This window comes from Helicoverpa zea, chromosome 31 (assembly GCF_022581195.2).
Source record: "Helicoverpa zea isolate HzStark_Cry1AcR chromosome 31, ilHelZeax1.1, whole genome shotgun sequence".
Lineage (NCBI taxonomy): Eukaryota > Metazoa > Arthropoda > Insecta > Lepidoptera > Noctuidae > Helicoverpa > Helicoverpa zea.
The window spans coordinates 179,069-197,868 of record NC_061482.1 but is presented as its reverse complement, the minus strand read 5'-3'; the positions used below and the strand labels follow the sequence as shown (position 1 = coordinate 197,868).

Genomic DNA, 18,800 nt, shown 5'->3' with positions numbered 1-18,800 from the left:
GTAGTTTCATTCAAAGAAACTCTATGGTATATGTAGGTATGTAAATGTGTGTTTCATATACCTCGTTTGTGATTACCAGAACTTACTACTGATACTTTTCTCAAAACCATAACAAAACATGCAAATAGCTTCGGAGTAGGGTTGTAACGGAGGCGGAGGCGGATGCGAAGGCGATGAGTTTCACCTCCGCGGATGCAGAGGTTAACGGAGGCGGAGGCGAAGGTGAAAGATATAGAGAAATAAAATAGTTTTAAGATTCAAAAGGTAACTTTTTGTAATCAACATTAAGGAGAGGTAAATTAAATTTGACAAACAATAGTTTTGGCCTTTGGGGCTTTATCACCTTCCAAACGATTTCTATCGGGTTCATAATCCACCTGAACTAAATAATTGTTCGCATGGCACTGGACTTGTCGGCGCCGATAAGTACGTGCGAACGATGGTAGAAAAAGCTTTATATTTATTGTTATTTCTCTACCACAATAATGGATCATCGTTTAATTTGAGTCTAGTTTTCTTTGTATTGTTTGGTATTCTGTATGATTACGAAAATAAAACTCCGTTACAACTCTGCAAAAATTGTGCGGAGGCGGAAGCATAGGCGAAGATCCGTTACAACCCTACTTCGGAGCGCTCCAGGCGCCATCCGAGGGCACTCACTACTAGCACATCAATAAATGTTGTTATACACATAATATAATGCATCGGGTGTGTCGTACCTAATCACATTAAATCCTATCACATATACTTTATGACATTCTATGGCGAATTGTAAAAAAATTAAAGTGCGAGAATTAGAGCACCATATAAGAGTCAGTCTATTATATTCTATTCTTGGTTAGTGGCAAGCATATACAAATAAACCCGCAAAAGTCGTCTGTTGACGTCTCGTTGAAGTATTGTGACATGTAGTCATCCCCATTGACGTTAATTGTAGAAGTGGCTTATTATTTTTGCTAGTATTTTGCCTACATTCTTCATTACTCAAAAAGTTTATATCTAAGTAAATTCAAAATCATGTAATATATCAAAACCAGGAACTTATTTTTAAGGATTTTTTAATATTAATTACGATGTTTTTTTTTTTCTTAAAAATAATAAATCTTAGACATGAAATACACTTCCAGAGTGATGCATGTTTGTTGTTGGATGAAATGAGTGGATATCGATGTTTATGAGAGGTATGGCTTATATGTCAGAACAACATAATGTAGAGTTTTTAAGAATGTGGGGAAGCCCGCACCGGGATAAAATATAGCCTTTTCTTTTGTCTGACACTCCCTCCCGCTGTGGGTTAGCAGCGGTGAGGGAGTGTCAGACTCTTACTGACTAAAAACCGACGTGTTCCGTCATAGGCCTTTTATGTACCAGGGCCGCGGTATCTCTTTCGAACAACCCGCAGCCCCGGCAGGCCTTAGCCCTACTGGGCCCCGCTGGTTTTGCTGACATCTCTTTGAGGAGCGCGTGGAACAACGCGCGTCGTCGACACGGGTCTGTCGTCTAAGCAGACAGAGACGATGAGCCACCCGAACTCACCGCCTACAGACCCACGCCTACAGTGGTCGGGAGTCATCTCGCGACACCCGGCGCCCATGGTGTCTACCTGGTCCAGAGCGGCGGCCGGGATGAGAGATGCGAACTCTCTGGCGTTCCTCCTCCTCCTTCTCGAGCATGACCGCTTCGCAGAAGGAGGCGACGGCATCCCATTCCCTCTCGCCCCGGACCATGGCCTGAACCAGGGCCGGACGCGAGAGGTCGCCGCCGCCCAAAGCCTCGACGAGGACCCGGCGGTGCCCTTCCCATGCGGGGCACACCTGGACTGTGTGGTCCACCGTGTCCTCGGGGCTGTCCGCACAGTGGTGACACCCGGGCGCCTCCTCACGACCGATTCGATGCAGGTACCTCCCGAAACAACCGTGTCCGGTGAGGACCTGCGAAATACACGACGTCATATTATTTTTTCTTGAAAGTAAGAACATACCATGACAAAGTGAAGTCTGTTTTCATTGATATTTTACCTACTACCAGTTTTATGGCACATCTGTTTCTGCACGATTTTCTTAATCTATAATTTTAAGATGGCGGGAAACAAATTAATGTATATTTGTCAAATTGAATTATAAATGAAAAGTACCTACATACAAGCGTTGCAATAGCATGAACAGCGTGTAATTTTACTAACTTGACTGTCGAATAGTTAATATGTGTAAGTTTATACCTTGATATGTATTTTCTATTTTACAATTGTCGTTTTATAGACATCCATCTGACGCAGGTGTCAAAATCGCTCTGGGCTCTATTTTGGGCTCTGCAAAGTCTGCAGTGCATTTCAGTTGACAACAATATAAAAAGTAAAAATTATAGAAAAAGTAAATGACGGTGTGTTAAAACGGCCGTGGAACTTACCACATGTCGTCACCGTAAAGACGGCCGTCTATTTGCATCCGTATTATTACGGCCGATATATGACGGCACCGCTTTCCTAGGAAACCAAAGCTTTAAGACGGCCGTCTATTTGCATCCGTAATATTACGGCCGATATATGACGGCACCGCTTTCCTAAGAAACCAAAGCTTTACTCATGATGTTGTAAAATATGAAAACGAAAAATGACTCTTGTGGCTAAACCACTGAATAGATTAGGTTTATTTTTTTTATAATTCACCATAGAATATCATTAAATATATTGTGATAGGATTTAAGGGGCTGAATGCCGAAATTGGCTTGTCCCAAACAATTTTTTGGCCAAATCTATACAGTTTTTGACGGCGAAAAAGAAATATATTAATCTTGAACGTATTTCTGAGAACCCTGTTTTTCAAAACTCGTTTTCGAAAAGTTTTCTCGATACAAAAAAATTGTAAACTTACCTCTAAAATGATCTTCCAACAAAAATATCTGTATTATTTATCAACGTACATTGATAAAAGGATCATGGCCTGATAAGCAATAAAGTTCTAATGTATAAGTATTATATTATTGCTTATACCCTACAGTTACTGAAATAAAACAGTTCATGTCAAGAATCGACCGGAACTAAGTACAGTCGGACACAAAAGAGTTATACTTTTTGCAAACATTTTTTTGTTAAAATAAAATCTATAGTAGAAAAATTCATTGTTTATAAAAATCGGTCTTAAATAGGCATAATTGTTTTAATAGCAAAACAAAACATAAAAAATTTTACTTCTACCACCGTATACTATTTCCATTATTGGAGATAGCATTTCCTCGTTCTGCGGCACCAGGATAGTCGGCCCTGGGTTGTCGAATTATTAGAAACTAGCGACCCGCTCCGGCTTCGCACGGCGCACTGTGGGATGGATTTCGGGTTTCATAGACATCCGATTAGTAACCTCGAAACACTTTTATGCCTAAATATCTGTCGGAAGACCACATACATACTTTAAAATTATAGTATAGACTCATAAACGGCTCATTGAGAAATGTTTACTCAAAAATTTGTATGAAGCTGACAGAATAAAAAGACATATCTCCGGTCTCGCACAATTGGCCCTAATTATTTTTCAGGGAGTCAATCGTTGAATTATTTGATTTTTTTTTGATATATTGCATTATAAGGCCAGAGGAGCGAAACATTTTTTTTTTAATTATTAAACTTTTTTTTTTTTTTTTTTTATTTATTTATTCCTTTAATTCAGGCAACTAGGGCCCATAGAAAATATAATACACAAATAACAATTAACATTAAAATAATTATAAACTAATACATACAAAAATAAAAACAATCGTCAAGTCTATTTGTTGACACGAATAGACGGTGTCGTGTTGCACTGCGTGGTGTCGCGTAGCCTCCCGCGGAATCGCCGGAAAACGACACCTTTCGGCCAAAACTGTTCTTGGAACATGTCGAGATGCTGAGTCGGCACACGTACCACAAACGATTTGAAATTTGTATTGTGTCTCGGCTCCAACTTCTCGACTCTTAAACTCTCTTCTTTCTCTCTCTCTCTTTTTTTCTTTTTTTTAATTATCAAAAGTTTTAGTTTAGTCCAGCTTGGCGTCTATAGCTAGCGCAATAAAAATAATTGATGTAGTGAAGCAAGGCCATGGTACGACCAATGACGGTAACACAGCGAGAAAATTCTTTGAAGATCCAGTGAAAACTGCCGATATAACAGGACTCGATGCGGAACTGGTTGCTGCTATTTTAAGCAAGTGATAACTTTGATATTCAAAGATTACGCATACAAAACTGCTGAAAGGTACGTGTCCTTGTATAATTGGTACAAACTGCTACTTCATGGAACTGATATCATTACTTGAAATTAATGCGGTCGTACCAATTGGAAACCTCTCTGAAGAGGCTTCGGAAGCCCGCAACAAGGATTTCTGAAGATTCAGGGAACACAACTCCCGTAAGAAAAGTAGAGTGAGTTCCAATGAAGATATTTAATTTTTTTTTTTTCCTTCGGATCCACATTTCATCGATAAGATCCACTTTTGATGCGAAGAAAAAGAAAACTTTCTTCGCAGACCAACATGTAACATACCGTGACATGGATCCGTGGGCATTACGATTGTTTTACATTCCCCAAAATTAAGTAGTCTTCGTGGTAAACCTTTCAGCACACCTGAAAAAGCTGTTGACTCATACAATTCGGCCAATTTGACTACCCCCACTTTAGAATGGAATAAATATTTCAAGAACTGGGTTTAATGCATGCAAAAGTGCATTAAATATCGCGGAGTATTAACCTATTAGATTGTCTATACTTATTTCAAACGATACAACTTAAAGGCAGCCGTCGTATATACGTGGCTTATATGTGCATATCATGTGTAGTGTGACTCTTTGAATCGTGATATCTCAGGAATGGTAAGATTTAGGAGAAAACTGTTAATGCCATTTTTGTAGAAAATTTAAAGATCTACAACTTTGATCTGATGTCTTTTTTGATAAAACTTACCATTTTCGAAAAAAAAAGCAAAAAACCTAAAATTTGGACATTTGACCTCGAATAACTTTAGCTCCAAACCTTCACTATTGCAAAGGTCTCGTCAATACAAATAATATAAACCCAAACACGGGGTAGTTTACACATTCAGTTGTCGAGTTCCCTCGGCCTTCTCTGGTCGCCATCATCAGGTCAGCTCAAAACCTTCACTGTTGAATAGTGCTATCAAGCAAACACTTGAGTGTCATGTTTTTACCGTATACCTACAACTTTTGAAAGTTGCCCTCGATTTGTCAGGGTTACCATCATCAGTTTCTGACCTGATGATAATGGGACCACCTTGAAGGTATACACTATCAAACGAAAAAAGAATCATCAAAATCGATCAATAATTGGCTGAGTAATTGCGTAACATACAAAAAAAAAAAAAAACAAAATACGGTCGAATTGAGAACCTCCGCTTTTAGGGAAGTCGGTTTAAAGGGCTAGTTAGCCCAGTGCAGGTGCACGCCATAATAGTAGCAAAAACTCCCCTCTTTGAGGTGTGGCTCGGGCCACTATAAGGACGGCCCGGAGGACACGGTGAACCACACAGTCCAGGTGTGCCCTGCCTGGGAAGGGCACCCCGCCGTGTCCTCGTCGAGGCAATAAGCAGCGGCGACCTCCCGTGCCCGGCCCTGGTTCAAGCCATGGTCCGATGGGGTGAGAGGTAATGGGATGCCGTCGTCTCATGCATACGCTAGAGAAGTTAACACCTCTCATCCCAGCTGCTGCCATGGACGTGGAAGACACCAGGGCGCCCCGGGTGTCGAGTGACGTCTCCCGGCCACCGTAGGCGTGGGTCTGTGGACTTTTGGGTGGCTCATCGTCCTTTCGTCTCTTAGAAGACATGGGCCCGTCTCGGCGGCCGTTCGGCGTTCTTCCACGCGCTCCATGAAAACATTCAGCAAACCCCATTCCCTCTTGTTATAAAACGCGGTATCAAATAAGTATCGGCTTTTGTACTACCTTTAATCCAGCTTTAAGTACGACCTTGAAAAAACGTTATTACAAAACGCAGTTTATCGCAAGTCCTATTACTATCTGTAGTACAAAAGATAAACCATCGAGCCCCCTAGTTTAACTGCAGTACTTAATCGACAAACGTCAAATTCCGACATTATTTACTTTTGAGGTTATTTGTTTTGTAATGAAAAAAACGAAAGTGGATATAAATATGTGTGATTTGGAATACTTGGATGTGTTAGAATACTATTGAGAGTGTCCGGGGACCCAACAGAGTGCGTCATCGAGTAAATCTCTTCAAATTACCTGACAACAATTTTCGATATCAATATCGATTTACGTTTTTCGAAATAATAGTCAATTGAATGCATGATGATAATCCATGACGATCCAGGATGATCCTATGATGCTCAACTGGGCTCGCCATAAAGTAAGCAGCCTTTACAGTGCAAGTAGGTTGCCAAAACATCCTAATTATGTAATTGTATAAGAGTCGAAGTTTTTATTATGGATGTTTGTTTATGTTCCACGCATAAACTACCACATGGATTTTGATGAAACTCCGAAAATATATCAGATTATCATACAGTCTACTGTTTATTTACAGATTCAAGACTATTTTGGCGTTTTGCACGCCGTATCTTTGCCAGTAATATGCAATGTTTGTAAGACTGGAAGCTTGCTAAAATTTACAAAAATGCCAAGATGAGCAAGGGAACAAGATTGTGTGATGAACAACAGTGTCCAACATGTATCAGTGCGTTTGACTGTATGAATAGACATCGGAATAAAATATAATTTTCTACTTTTATATTGTTTCATTTTTTTTGGTAATTTAATGCAGCTGTTCCCAAATGGGGTTCCGCGGAACCCTGAGGTTCCGTGACAGGCCCTCAGGGGTTCCGTGGAAAATTCAAGATTTCTATATGGTAAATCGTTTCACTTTTGACAATATTAAATTATTATTCATTTTCAATTAAATTGTTTTAAATATTGCATTCCAAAATTCCATTTAGGCACCACTCGGGAGTGTAAGTCTCGTACTTTCGCGACGAGTGGCGGGGGAAGGCCACGGCAGCAGATAATTTAATTCCGTCTTTTACAAATTGTAGATTAACTTAATACCTCCAGGTCTTCGGCAATCGGCAAAAGTAGGTAGCGAGTTGGCCAAAAATCACCGCATTTTTGGGCTTATTTCATCCAGCCAGGATTATACGTTTTCATACATTTGACAGGACGTGAAATGACACGGCATACGAGTATTTTCAGTGGCTATTTTTACCATGAATCAAAGTGTGACATTATTTCCAATTTTTGCACCTCCGCGAATCCGAAAATTTTGCGCTCGCTTCGCTCGCGACTCCATGTTACGTATGATGTTTTTATGTTCGTTTAATTGCTCAAGTATCCAACACGGAAAAAAATTCGCGCTCTTCCGTCAAGCTTTCCTTTGATGTTTATATTTTATTCCTCTGGTTCAGAAAAAGCAATAGCGCTTTCTTCGCTAGCTGCTTATTCATTTGCATTTGCTTTTTTGTGTGGATTTGCTTTTTGAGACCTTATTAATTTACAGTGGTTTTGTTTATTTTGTGTAGGTACTTAAACTAAAAAAAATTCGCGCTCGCTTCGCTCGCGGTACCGGCTACCACAGACTGTCTTTCAATGCTAGCGGGTGTTTGGAACTTCTTCTTTTGGTTACAAAAATCGCGATCGCTCGCCTCGCACCTGTACAATCCCAATCTATTTCTTTTTGCGTTTACTTTGTAAGTCTTCAAACTGAAAACTATTCACATAATACACAAAGTCAAGAGCGGCTAAATTGTTTTCTGGCCCGTGTGGCAGATAGCCATGCTACGCCTGAGTATACTGAATATGTCTCTAACCATATAACCATTTGGTGCGCTACCACGCGCCACGAGCCGTACCTAAGTGTATTTACGTCTTTACTTTACTTCTTACTTAAGCTAAAGTTCCGCCGAAAAATGGTGAGACGAAAAGGGTTCCGAAGCCAAAAGAATTCGGGAACCGCTGATTTAATGCACACAATATTCTGTGTGTAAGTTATTGTGCACTTCATTTTGAAGAGGTTCTAATTAGATGCACAACATCTTATTTAATCATTTAAATCGGGATAAAAATAATCCAAGTTATTTCTAACCTAAAAACAAAACATAACGCGGATACGCGCGCTGACGTTCCGTTATACGCGCAAACTCGATAGTTGTTTAAAAGAGAATAATTGGATCACGTATATCGTTAAAAGATACTAGAAATATAAAATTACCTTTAAATAATAAAAAGTAATATTTTCAACTGCAGAGATATTTTTTTTTTTATCATAGGTTGGTGTGACTTGAACGGCGCTTCGTTGACCGTAAGCCCTAGACCATTAGGGTTTTTTACAGATCTATCCAGGTTGTAAGGCTGGACGAGATTTTCTGTGAGAGGTTTATGGAAAGCTGCACACAGGACCGATGGGAAATAGGAATCAGTAGGTACTTACAAAGTTCCGCCGGTTGCTGCAACTTGATCCACTCACGCTACTGCACAGATCACTTGTACACATGTAATTTATGGTTTGATGGGCGCCCAGTAACTCCCTGCAGGGGCTTTTGATTAGTTTAAGAAGTTTATAGAAGTTTAGACACAGTTTTTGATTTTAATTTGCGGCGCGTTATGGCGGCCGGCGTCGTATTTTTTGGCACTCGCGCGAAAGTTTTTTGCATTGACGGTGGCGCCACGTCTCGCTTGGTGAGTGGCAGTTTTTGGAACTAGGAGAGGGAAATGAAAGGAATAAGGAATGCATGCAAGCTCAAACATTCCCCCCCACTTGAAATCAGTCCAGGGATTTCACAAAATAAGAGTCGAAAAGACTAAAAGATGTGTGTTATGTGTGCTTGAGTTCAAATCGTGCTGAATTACCTAGTAAGTTACGTGATTACGATTCTAAGTTTATAATTTTAAGTTAAAAGTAGGTTGATTTTAAGCTACATTAACAATAATTATGGTTAAAAAAAAATACAATGGAAAGGTTAAAGTTTAGTTAGAAGTAGGCAAAGGGCAAATCTTGACTACAGGCCGTCGAAGTAGTCCTTTGGCCGTACGTAGCGTGACGACACGCACTACACCATCAGAGCCTGGATGAAGCTCGACAACACGACCGAAACGCCACTCCAACGGGGGAAGATTTTGTTCCACAATTGTAACTATATCACCCACTTGCACATTGACTTGGTCTTTGAACCATTTGCATCTCTGCTGCAGTGTATGAAGGTAATCTCTTTGCCAAATTTTCCAAAAACTCTGTGTCATTTTCTGCAACAATTGCCATCGCTCTTTAGGCGGTAAATACGTATCCGTAAGCGGGATCTCCGGTAATGATACCAAAGGACCACCAGTGATGAAATGACCCGGTGTCAAGACATCTCCCTCAGTGGGATCGCTAGACAAAGCGCATAACGGTCGAGAGTTGAGGACGGCTTCTACTTTATTCAGCACAGTCAACATCTCTTCGAACGTCAGCACTTGTAAGCCAACAACTCGTTTAAGGTGGTACTTCATCGACTTAACACCACTTTCAAAAATACCGCCAAAGTGGCTAGCAGTTGGTGGATTATGTTGCCACACGATATTACGCTTTGTACACTCAGTATTAAGTTCTGACTCCTGAGTGGAAAGAAACTGGTGGACCTCGCTTAAGTAGCGCTTGGCCCCGACAAAATTTGTACCACAATCAGAGATAATAAGTTGACAAAGACCACGGCGTGATACGAATCTGTCCAAAGCTGCGATAAACGCACTTGTCGACAAGTCTGTAACTAGCTCAAGATGGATCGCTTTTACTGCGAGACATACCATCACACAGACGTACACCTTGTAAACAGGCGCCTTACGCCTTTTACTCTCTTTCACGATGAAGGGTCCTGCGAAATCTATCCCTATCTTTGAAAAACATCGTGAAGGTTGTACTCGGGGTGCCGGTAGATTTCCCATTATAGGTGAAACTGATGTGGGATTTACTTTGAAGCACGTTACACACTTGGAAAGTCGCGATCGTATTAAATTGCGAATACCCAAAATCCAGAATCTACGACTTATAATAGACTGCAACATTCTAGGTCCACAATGAAGGTGAAGTTTATGAAAATAGTCAACTATAAGTGCAGACAGTCGTGAATTCTTTGGTAACAACAAAGGGTAAATTTCAGAGAGAGGAAGTTTTGAATTTACTAAACGCCCCCCCACTCGCAAGAGTCCTCGGTGATCGAGAAAGGGATTAAGTTTTTGAATAGGACGTGAACAAGTCCTTTCACATTTTACTGACTCTATCTCAATAGCAAAGTGTTCCGTCTGCTCATGTTGAACAAGCAGGGATAATGAATTTTCTAATTCCTCCACAGTCAAGGTTTTACGATTGAAAGTAAGTTTTCTCAAGACTTTACTAAATCGCAACAACCAAGCTAATGCTCTTTGGACACGTGAAAATGAAGAATAATGACTTAATAATTTTTTAATCGGATCCTCATATAAAGGCACTAAGTCCACGGAATGAGTTATCACAGGCAAGCTCTTCACCTCAGGCACACCTCCAGGTGGCACGTATACGTCCTGTGAAACTGGCCATACTGAAGTCTCTAGAGAAAGCCAAGATGGACCTGACCACCAGGTATCAGAAGCGATCAGCTGTGAACATGACAACCCACGACTGCTATGATCCGCTGGATTATCGGAGGTCGATACGTGATACCAATTTTGAATCTGTACGAGATCGGTAATTCTAACTACACGATGCGAAACAAAGGTTTTCAATTTATAAGGTTCAGTATTAAGCCAAGATAAAACTGTACTACTGTCAGTGAAGGCGATCACTCGAGAGAGCTTCAGATGTGGATTTAACAAGTCAGCCATATGTTTCAAGACCCGAGCTAGAAGTACTGCACCAAGAAGTTCGAGGCGATTAATCGTAACTGGTTTTATGGGAGCTACTCTCGACTTCGCGATTAATAATTTAACTGAAATTTTACCTCTACAGACAGATCTTAAATAAATACAACAACCGTAACCTTTGGATGAACCATCACAAAAACCAACGAGCTGGCATTCTACTACGTCTGAGGGCAGAATATGACGAGGAATGTGTACTTGTTTGAGGTAACTGAGCTCAGAGACAAACTCAGTCCATTGATGAGCAATACTGTCTGGCACAGGATCGTCCCAATTTAATTGAAGTTTCCACAAGGCTTGAAGAATCAATTTAGCTTTAAGCACCATGGGAGTTAACCAACCCAATGGGTCATAAATGCGAGCAACATTAGAAAGAATGGAACGCTTTGTAAACTTTGGAGTGAATTCAGATTGAGAATAAGTAAAAAGATCTAGATTCGGGTCCCATTGCAGACCTAATATTTTTAAAGTTTGTATGTTTTGATCGTCACAAAATGATTTTGGAACTTGACAATGTTCAGAAGGAAGTTGTGCAAGGAACTCAGGTGAGTTACTACTCCATTTACGTAGTTCGAATTTACCACAATTCAGCAAATTAATAATTCCGTCTTTCAGATTTAAGGCAGCTTCAACTGAAGGAGCGCCAGCGGTGACGTCATCCATGAACGTGTCATGACGCAGAATGGAAGCAGCTTCAGGCCATGATGCACCGTGATCGTTTGCTAGCTGGTGTAGCGTACGGATGGCTAAAAATGGTGAACTGCTCACGCCGTAGGTCACAGTTTTAAGTTCATATTCACGGACTTCATCACAAGTGGAGCTACGCCACAGGATATGTTGATACTTGCGGTCCTCTGGACGAAGTTCGATATTTCTATACATTTTGGAAACGTCGGCTGTGAAGACTACTTTGTGTAAACGAAATTTTGTAATAATATCAACGATATCGTTTTGAAGTTTTGGACCTGTGTAGACAATATCGTTAAGAGATATGCCGCTAGATGTCTTCGCGCTCGCGTCAAAAACTACACGCAGTCTCGTTGACGTGCTAGCAGGTCTGATGACGCAGTGATGCGGAATCAAATATCTAAAATCTGTGTCAGAAGGTTCAATTTGATGCATGTGATGTAAGTCTTGATACTCTTGCATGAATTCTCCATAATCGTGTTTCAGGTCTTCGTGATGAAGGAACCGTTTCTCCAAATTATGAAGTCTGGATAAGGCCGTGCGATGAGAGTCTCCTAACTGCTCATGTTCTTCCTTTAGTAGCATAGGTACTACATATCTTCCATCTTCGTTGCGTCGAACAAGGTCTGTGTAAATCTGTTCACATTTTTCATTTTCCGGGTTGACAATCGTTTGCTTAGGCGGCTCTTCTACCTCCCAGAATCGCTTGACCACATTGTCTAAGGCAGCTGTGGAAGCCAAAAGTGTAGACGTTTCAGCTGGAGGCGAACACTCAGCGTCGAGCCTGCCCGTGATAACCCAGCCGAATACACTATGTAGGGCTACCGGTAGACCCGGGCCTACTTCAAGTCGTTGACCATTATAAATGCTATGGAAAATATCTGCGCCTAACAAAAGATCAATGTCACCGGGTTTATCAAAGTCACTGTCAGCTAGAACCAAGTGCTTGAGGTTAGCTTTGACAAAAGAAGGTATTTCTACTGAAGGCATTTTATGGGTGAGAGCTTCCATGACAATAGCTCGTACCGTAAAAGTTGGTTGATCTGAGTGTAATGGTTGAATCGTAAATGATGTTTCACCTTTGACTTCAAGCACTGGATTCTGTCCTATTCCAACAACAGAATAATCACAACTACGTAAGGGTAAACCTAATCGAAGTGCGCAGGCAGTTGTTAAGAAACAACTCTGTGCACCGCTATCAATAAGTGCTCGAAGATGTGTAACACCACAAGGACCATACGCCCTAACCACACATGTTCCTAATAACACTAATGAGCGATGTTGCTGCAAGTTGCAACTTGTATTCATAGAATTAAGAGTAACTACTGGGTCAGCAGAAGAAGCTGGAACCGCTGGAGTAGCACAAGAAGTCACAGGACACGCTGACGTGGGGCCCTGGTCGCGATGAAGTAGCGTGTGATGACGCGCGTTGCATTTGGTACAGCAAGCTTTGGACAGACACATATCAGCCGCATGATTGGGCTTTAAGCAATTGAAACATAAGCGCTTTGATTTGGCTAAAGATTCACGTTCATTTACATTTTTTGAATTAAACACCGGACACTTATAAATAGTGTGATGAAAATATCCACAGCATACACACCCGAATTTTTTATCTGACACTGAGTATGCATGAACATCAGGATTATTTAAATTATTATTTTGCATTAAATTGTTGTCAATAAAATGCGACCCTGTATTCAAATTACATTGATTTAAAATTGACTCAAGATTCACATTTGATGTATTATTAAAGTTAGAACTCGCGCCTGAGTGCGGCCCTGCATCTGAGTACGGCCCTGTGCACTCATCGAACGACATCGATGCCGCGTTATCGTTAAAATGCGCGGGAAATGATGATAACTTTGACTTCGTAAAATTATTGTTATTTCTACGTGCCATCGGTGGCAAACTATTGCTCGAATTACATTTATAAGGCTCACTAGCTTCTAATATTTTTAGATAACTTTGTAGGAATGTTAATAATTCGATAAAAGTAGGTATCTGACTTTTGTTTTGACTTTCGAATCGCTTTCGTGTATCAGAGTCTAATATGCGAGAAGATAAATAAAACAAAATAAATTCACCAAGGTTTTCGATTTTAATGGATTTTAAAGCGTTTACGGATTCCTGTAATAAACTAGTGATTTTACGTAAATCGTTAAGATTACTAGATTTTAATGTAGGATGACTAAAGATTTTTTCCAAATAATTTACTGCTAAGATTCGCTTATTTTGATACCGATCTATTAGCGCATCGTAAACAATTTTATAATTGTCTGATGTGACCGGAATGCCCTTGGCGATTGATAAAGCGGAACCCGTGAGGCAAGAAAGTAAATAATGAAACTTTTCGATATTAGAAATGTTTTCGTTATTGTGCACGAGAGATGCAAATGTGTCATAGAATGTTTGCCAATATTCTATATTTCCGTCAAATTTAATAAGTTCGATTTTAGGTAAACGTGGTTGCGCAAATGGTTTCCGGTTTCCGTTTGCCTCCGATGAGATGGCGTCGCGGAACGGCAATGTCGGCAATGCGGCTTCACTTTTATCACACTGTAGGTAGATTTCTGCGACTTCGTGGACTGCGTAGTACATGTCGTCAAAGGCATCAACCGTTTTCATGTTTATACTGTCTTGAGGATTCAAAGCTAGTTTTAACGAGTTTATTTCGTTCGTGAAATTTATGTATTCATGACGCAAGTCGTCAATACGTCTATACCTACTCTTAAATGAGCCTAACTTGGACTTAACGGATGTTAGTTGACGAGATAAATCGAATAAAATTTGAATCTCACGAAATACGTACTCACGTTGAGTGACGAGAAGTTTGAGTTTAGTTTCTTTGCTATCCATTTTGTATTGTTTAGAATTCAATGACTTAAAATGGACAACTAAATGGTACTTTTACGTAATAATTGAGTCGTAGGTTACACGATTTGAACCAAGCACACTCAACAATTAGGTATATTATGCGGCTTAGAAGGACCACTAAAAATGGTGTGACTTGAACGGCGCTTCGTTGACCGTAAGCCCTAGACCATTAGGGTTTTTTACAGATCTATCCAGGTTGTAAGGCTGGACGAGATTTTCTGTGAGAGGTTTATGGAAAGCTGCACACAGGACCGATGGGAAATAGGAATCAGTAGGTACTTACAAAGTTCCGCCGGTTGCTGCAACTTGATCCACTCACGCTACTGCACAGATCACTTGTACACATGTAATTTATGGTTTGATGGGCGCCCAGTAACTCCCTGCAGGGGCTTTTGATTAGTTTAAGAAGTTTATAGAAGTTTAGACACAGTTTTTGATTTTAATTTGCGGCGCGTTATGGCGGCCGGCGTCGTATTTTTTGGCACTCGCGCGAAAGTTTTTTGCATTGACGGTGGCGCCACGTCTCGCTTGGTGAGTGGCAGTTTTTGGAACTAGGAGAGGGAAATGAAAGGAATAAGGAATGCATGCAAGCTCAAACATAGGTATTAATTTTTCATCAAAATAGACTTAACAAAATAATGTAAAAAGGAACGGCGCACAGAATTCGGAACGATTGAACGAATGATTTAAATGTTTGTTGCTTATAATCTGTGGATATTATTTGAACCACAGACAAACGAAGTACCAAACAGTCTTCTCTTAGTCTACGTTTTGTAATAAGGATGTAAAGACTATCGTAAGTACCGTAACAAACCAAGACGTCTTCAGTCTGGTTTAAACCACTACTTGCGGCAATTTTTACAATAAGAGGGATTGGGTTTAGGTCACTAAGAGTCTGACACTCCTTCACGCTGCTAACCCACAGCGGGAGGAATGAATCATTTAATGATTTATCATAAAAAAGTCGACAATAACAACCGTTTTTAAGAATTAGTCAGTGGTAAGTTGGTTGTACCATATTTATTACTTTGACCATCTATTATGAATAGTATCCAGATAAAATGATTAATTTATCACATTGTCAAGTCAATTTGGGTATTGTATACAATGACCAATGATTATGTATGCCGCAGGACTCTCATCTCGGACCCACTTTATTCATTGTCTTTATCAATGATATCACAAATCAAATTAAACACTCTCCCTCTTATTATAAAACGCGGTATCAAATAAGTATCGGCTTTTGTACTACCTTTAATCCACCTTTAAGTACGACCTTGAAAAAACGTTATTACAAAACGCAGTTTATCGCAAGTCCTATTACTATCTGTAGTACAAAAGATAAACCATCGAGCCCCCTAGTTTAACTGCAGTACTTAGTCGACAAACGTCAAATTCCGACATTATTTACTTTTGAGGTTATTTGTTTTGTGATGAAAAAAACGAAAGTGGATATAAATATGTGTGATTTGGAATACTTGGATGTGTTAGAATACTATTGAGAGTGTCCGGGGACCCAACAGAATGCGTCATCGTCAAAATCTCTTCAAATTACCTGACGACAATTTTCGATATAAATATCGATTTACGTTTTTCGAAATAATAGTCAATTGAATGCATGATGATAATCCAGGATGATCCTATGATGCTCAACTGGGCTCGCCATAAAGTAAGTAGCCTTTACAGTGCAAGTAGGTTGCCAAAACATCCTAATTAATTGTATAAGAGTCAAAGTTTTTATTATGGATGTTTGTTTATGTTCCACGCATAAACTACCACATAGATTTTGATGAAACTCCGAAAATATATCAGATTATCATACAGTCTATTGTTTATTTACAGATTCAAGACTATTTTGGCGTTTTGCACGCCGTATCTCTGCCAGTAATATGCAATGTTTGTAAAAGACTGGAAGCTTGCTAAAATGTAGAAAAATGCCTAGATGAGAAAGGGAACAAGATTGTGTGATGAAGAACAGTGTCCAACATGTATCAGTGCATTTGACTGTATAAATAGACATCGGAATAAAATATAATTTTCTACTTTTATGTTGTTTCAAATGTTTCATTTTCTTTTGGTAATTTAATGCACACGATATTCTGTGTGTAAGTTATTGTGCACTTAATTTTGAAGAGGTTCTAATTAGATGCACAACGTCTTATTTAATCATTTAAATCGGGATGAAAATAATCCAAATTATTTCTAACCTAAAAACAAAACATAACTCGGAAACGCGCGCTGACGTTCCGTTATACGCGCAAACTCGATAGTTGTTTAAAAGAGAATAATTGGATCATATGTATATCGTTAAAAGATACTAGAAATATAAAATTACCTTTAAATAATAAAAAGTAATATTTTCAACTGCAGAGATATTTTTTTTATTATCATAGTTATTTATTTTTCATCAAAATAGACTTAACAAAATAATGTAAAAAGGAACTGCGCATAGAATTCGGAACGATTGAACGAATGATTTAAATATTTGTTGCTTATAATCTGTGGATATTATTTGAACCATAGACAAATCGAAGTACTAAACAGTCTTCTCTTAGTCTACGTTTTGTAATAAGGATGTGAAGACTATCGTAAGTACCGTAACAAACCAAGACGTCTTCAGTCGGGTTTAAACCACTACTTGCGGCAGTTTTTATAATAAGAGGGTCTTTGTCCCTATACGCAGATGATCTAAAGATATATCGAGAAGTAAATTCTATATCCGATAATTCGAGACTGGTGTCACAAAAATTCAATGACTCTCAACGCATTTAAATGCTATCACATCAAGAACACAAAAAGAAGAGCTCCTGTACACTCGAATTACAACATTGACGGAGCAATATTGCAAGAAGTCAATGAAATTAGAGATCTGGGTGTTATTATAGACAGCAAATTATCCTTTTCCTCGCATATTAACGCGGCACCAAAAAAAGGAGCTCGGATGTTAGGATTCATAAAAAGAAATACCAAAGAGTTTCGCCTTATACGGACAAAAAAAATATTATTTTATAGGCTTGTACAAAGTCACCTGGAATTTGCTTCTGAAGTGTGGAGTCCCATATACGATGTGCAATCTCAGAGGATTGAGAGTGAGTGTCCAACGAGCGTTTACCAGACATCTAGCGTATATCTCGTCCGGAATTTCAAATAGGGTCCCATGCTACCAAAGACTAAATTTCTTTAAAATGAATACTCTCCATAATCGTCGCAAAATTTATGACATTCAATTCTTACACAAACCCTTAATGGAAAGACAGATTGTAGCAAATTAGTTCATCACATTAAACTTGCTGTTCCCACCAGAATACCGCGATACCCAATCACCAAACCATTCGACATTCCATTTTACAGAACCAATGTTGGTAAACGCTCACCTGTGGCACGAATTAGCAATGAATATAACTCTTTGTGCGGGAGCTCGGACAATTTTGACATTTTCCATGATCCTTATAATAAATTTAAGAGCAATGGCATCAATCAATCTTTAAATAGAATGTGGGCATTCGGTCCGAAAGATCTCTCTAGGCGGCTGGTTGACGCTTCTCGTGACCAGAAGGCTGGCTATTACCTCGGACAAAGAATCAGCATGGCGATCCAACGAGGTAGGTAATGCTGCCAGCCTCTTGGGCACGCTCCCAGTTGACAGCGATGGGGACGATTTTTTTTGACGCTTTTTAGTTGTTTGTTTTACTAGGATAGTTTTTGATTTTATTGTAAATATGTATTGTAAATATCTATGTAAATAAATAATACTACATTGTTGTCTATAGATCAATAAAAAAAAGCGCAATGTAAATGCCTCATGTAAATTAATTTTTGCACAAAATTGACCAATTTAGAATAGTACCTATTATGAAATATTACTTTCTTATCATTTGCCTGTATCGATTCTTCTTTTTTATTATTATTTTTGTTATGTATTTGTTGTTATGTATAGTTTGGTTTGGTTTAATTTAATTTGAGTTATTTTTAATTTGAGCGTTGTGCGCACCTTTAATTAACTTATTTACGCAGGACTAAACATAATTGTAAATTTATATATGCGAAAGTTATTGTAAATAAGTTGTTGGTGTGCCTTGTAAATAAATAAATGTATAATATCTATTTAATCACTATGGCTGTAACATATACAAACCCTAATCACATTAAACTTGGAAAACTTGATGACAAAATGATATACATACTTGTATGCACGTTACTGTTTCAAACTGTTTGACGGAGCTAAGCCCAGTAGGTAGTTACTTGATATTCTATTCTAACATTTCCTTGGAGTACGCATCGCGTCTCATACATCCGTATTGTTTTATTTACAGGAAAATCTTGGATAGTAATAATGAATAGCTGTATCTATGTTAGTAACCGTGTGGT

General features: G+C 39.2%; 1 protein-coding gene across 1 annotated transcript; it reads right to left on the bottom strand.

Moving 5' to 3' along the window:
* Positions 1-9,135: 9,135 nt before the first annotated feature.
* Positions 9,136-12,545, bottom strand: LOC124645111. The gene is made up of 2 exons (XM_047184857.1): positions 11,450-12,545; positions 9,136-9,239 (listed from the first exon to the last, which is right to left on the bottom strand). Exons 1-2 carry the CDS (start codon positions 12,543-12,545, stop codon positions 9,136-9,138), a joined length of 1,200 nt encoding a protein of 399 aa, XP_047040813.1.
* Positions 12,546-18,800: the final 6,255 nt, after the last annotated feature.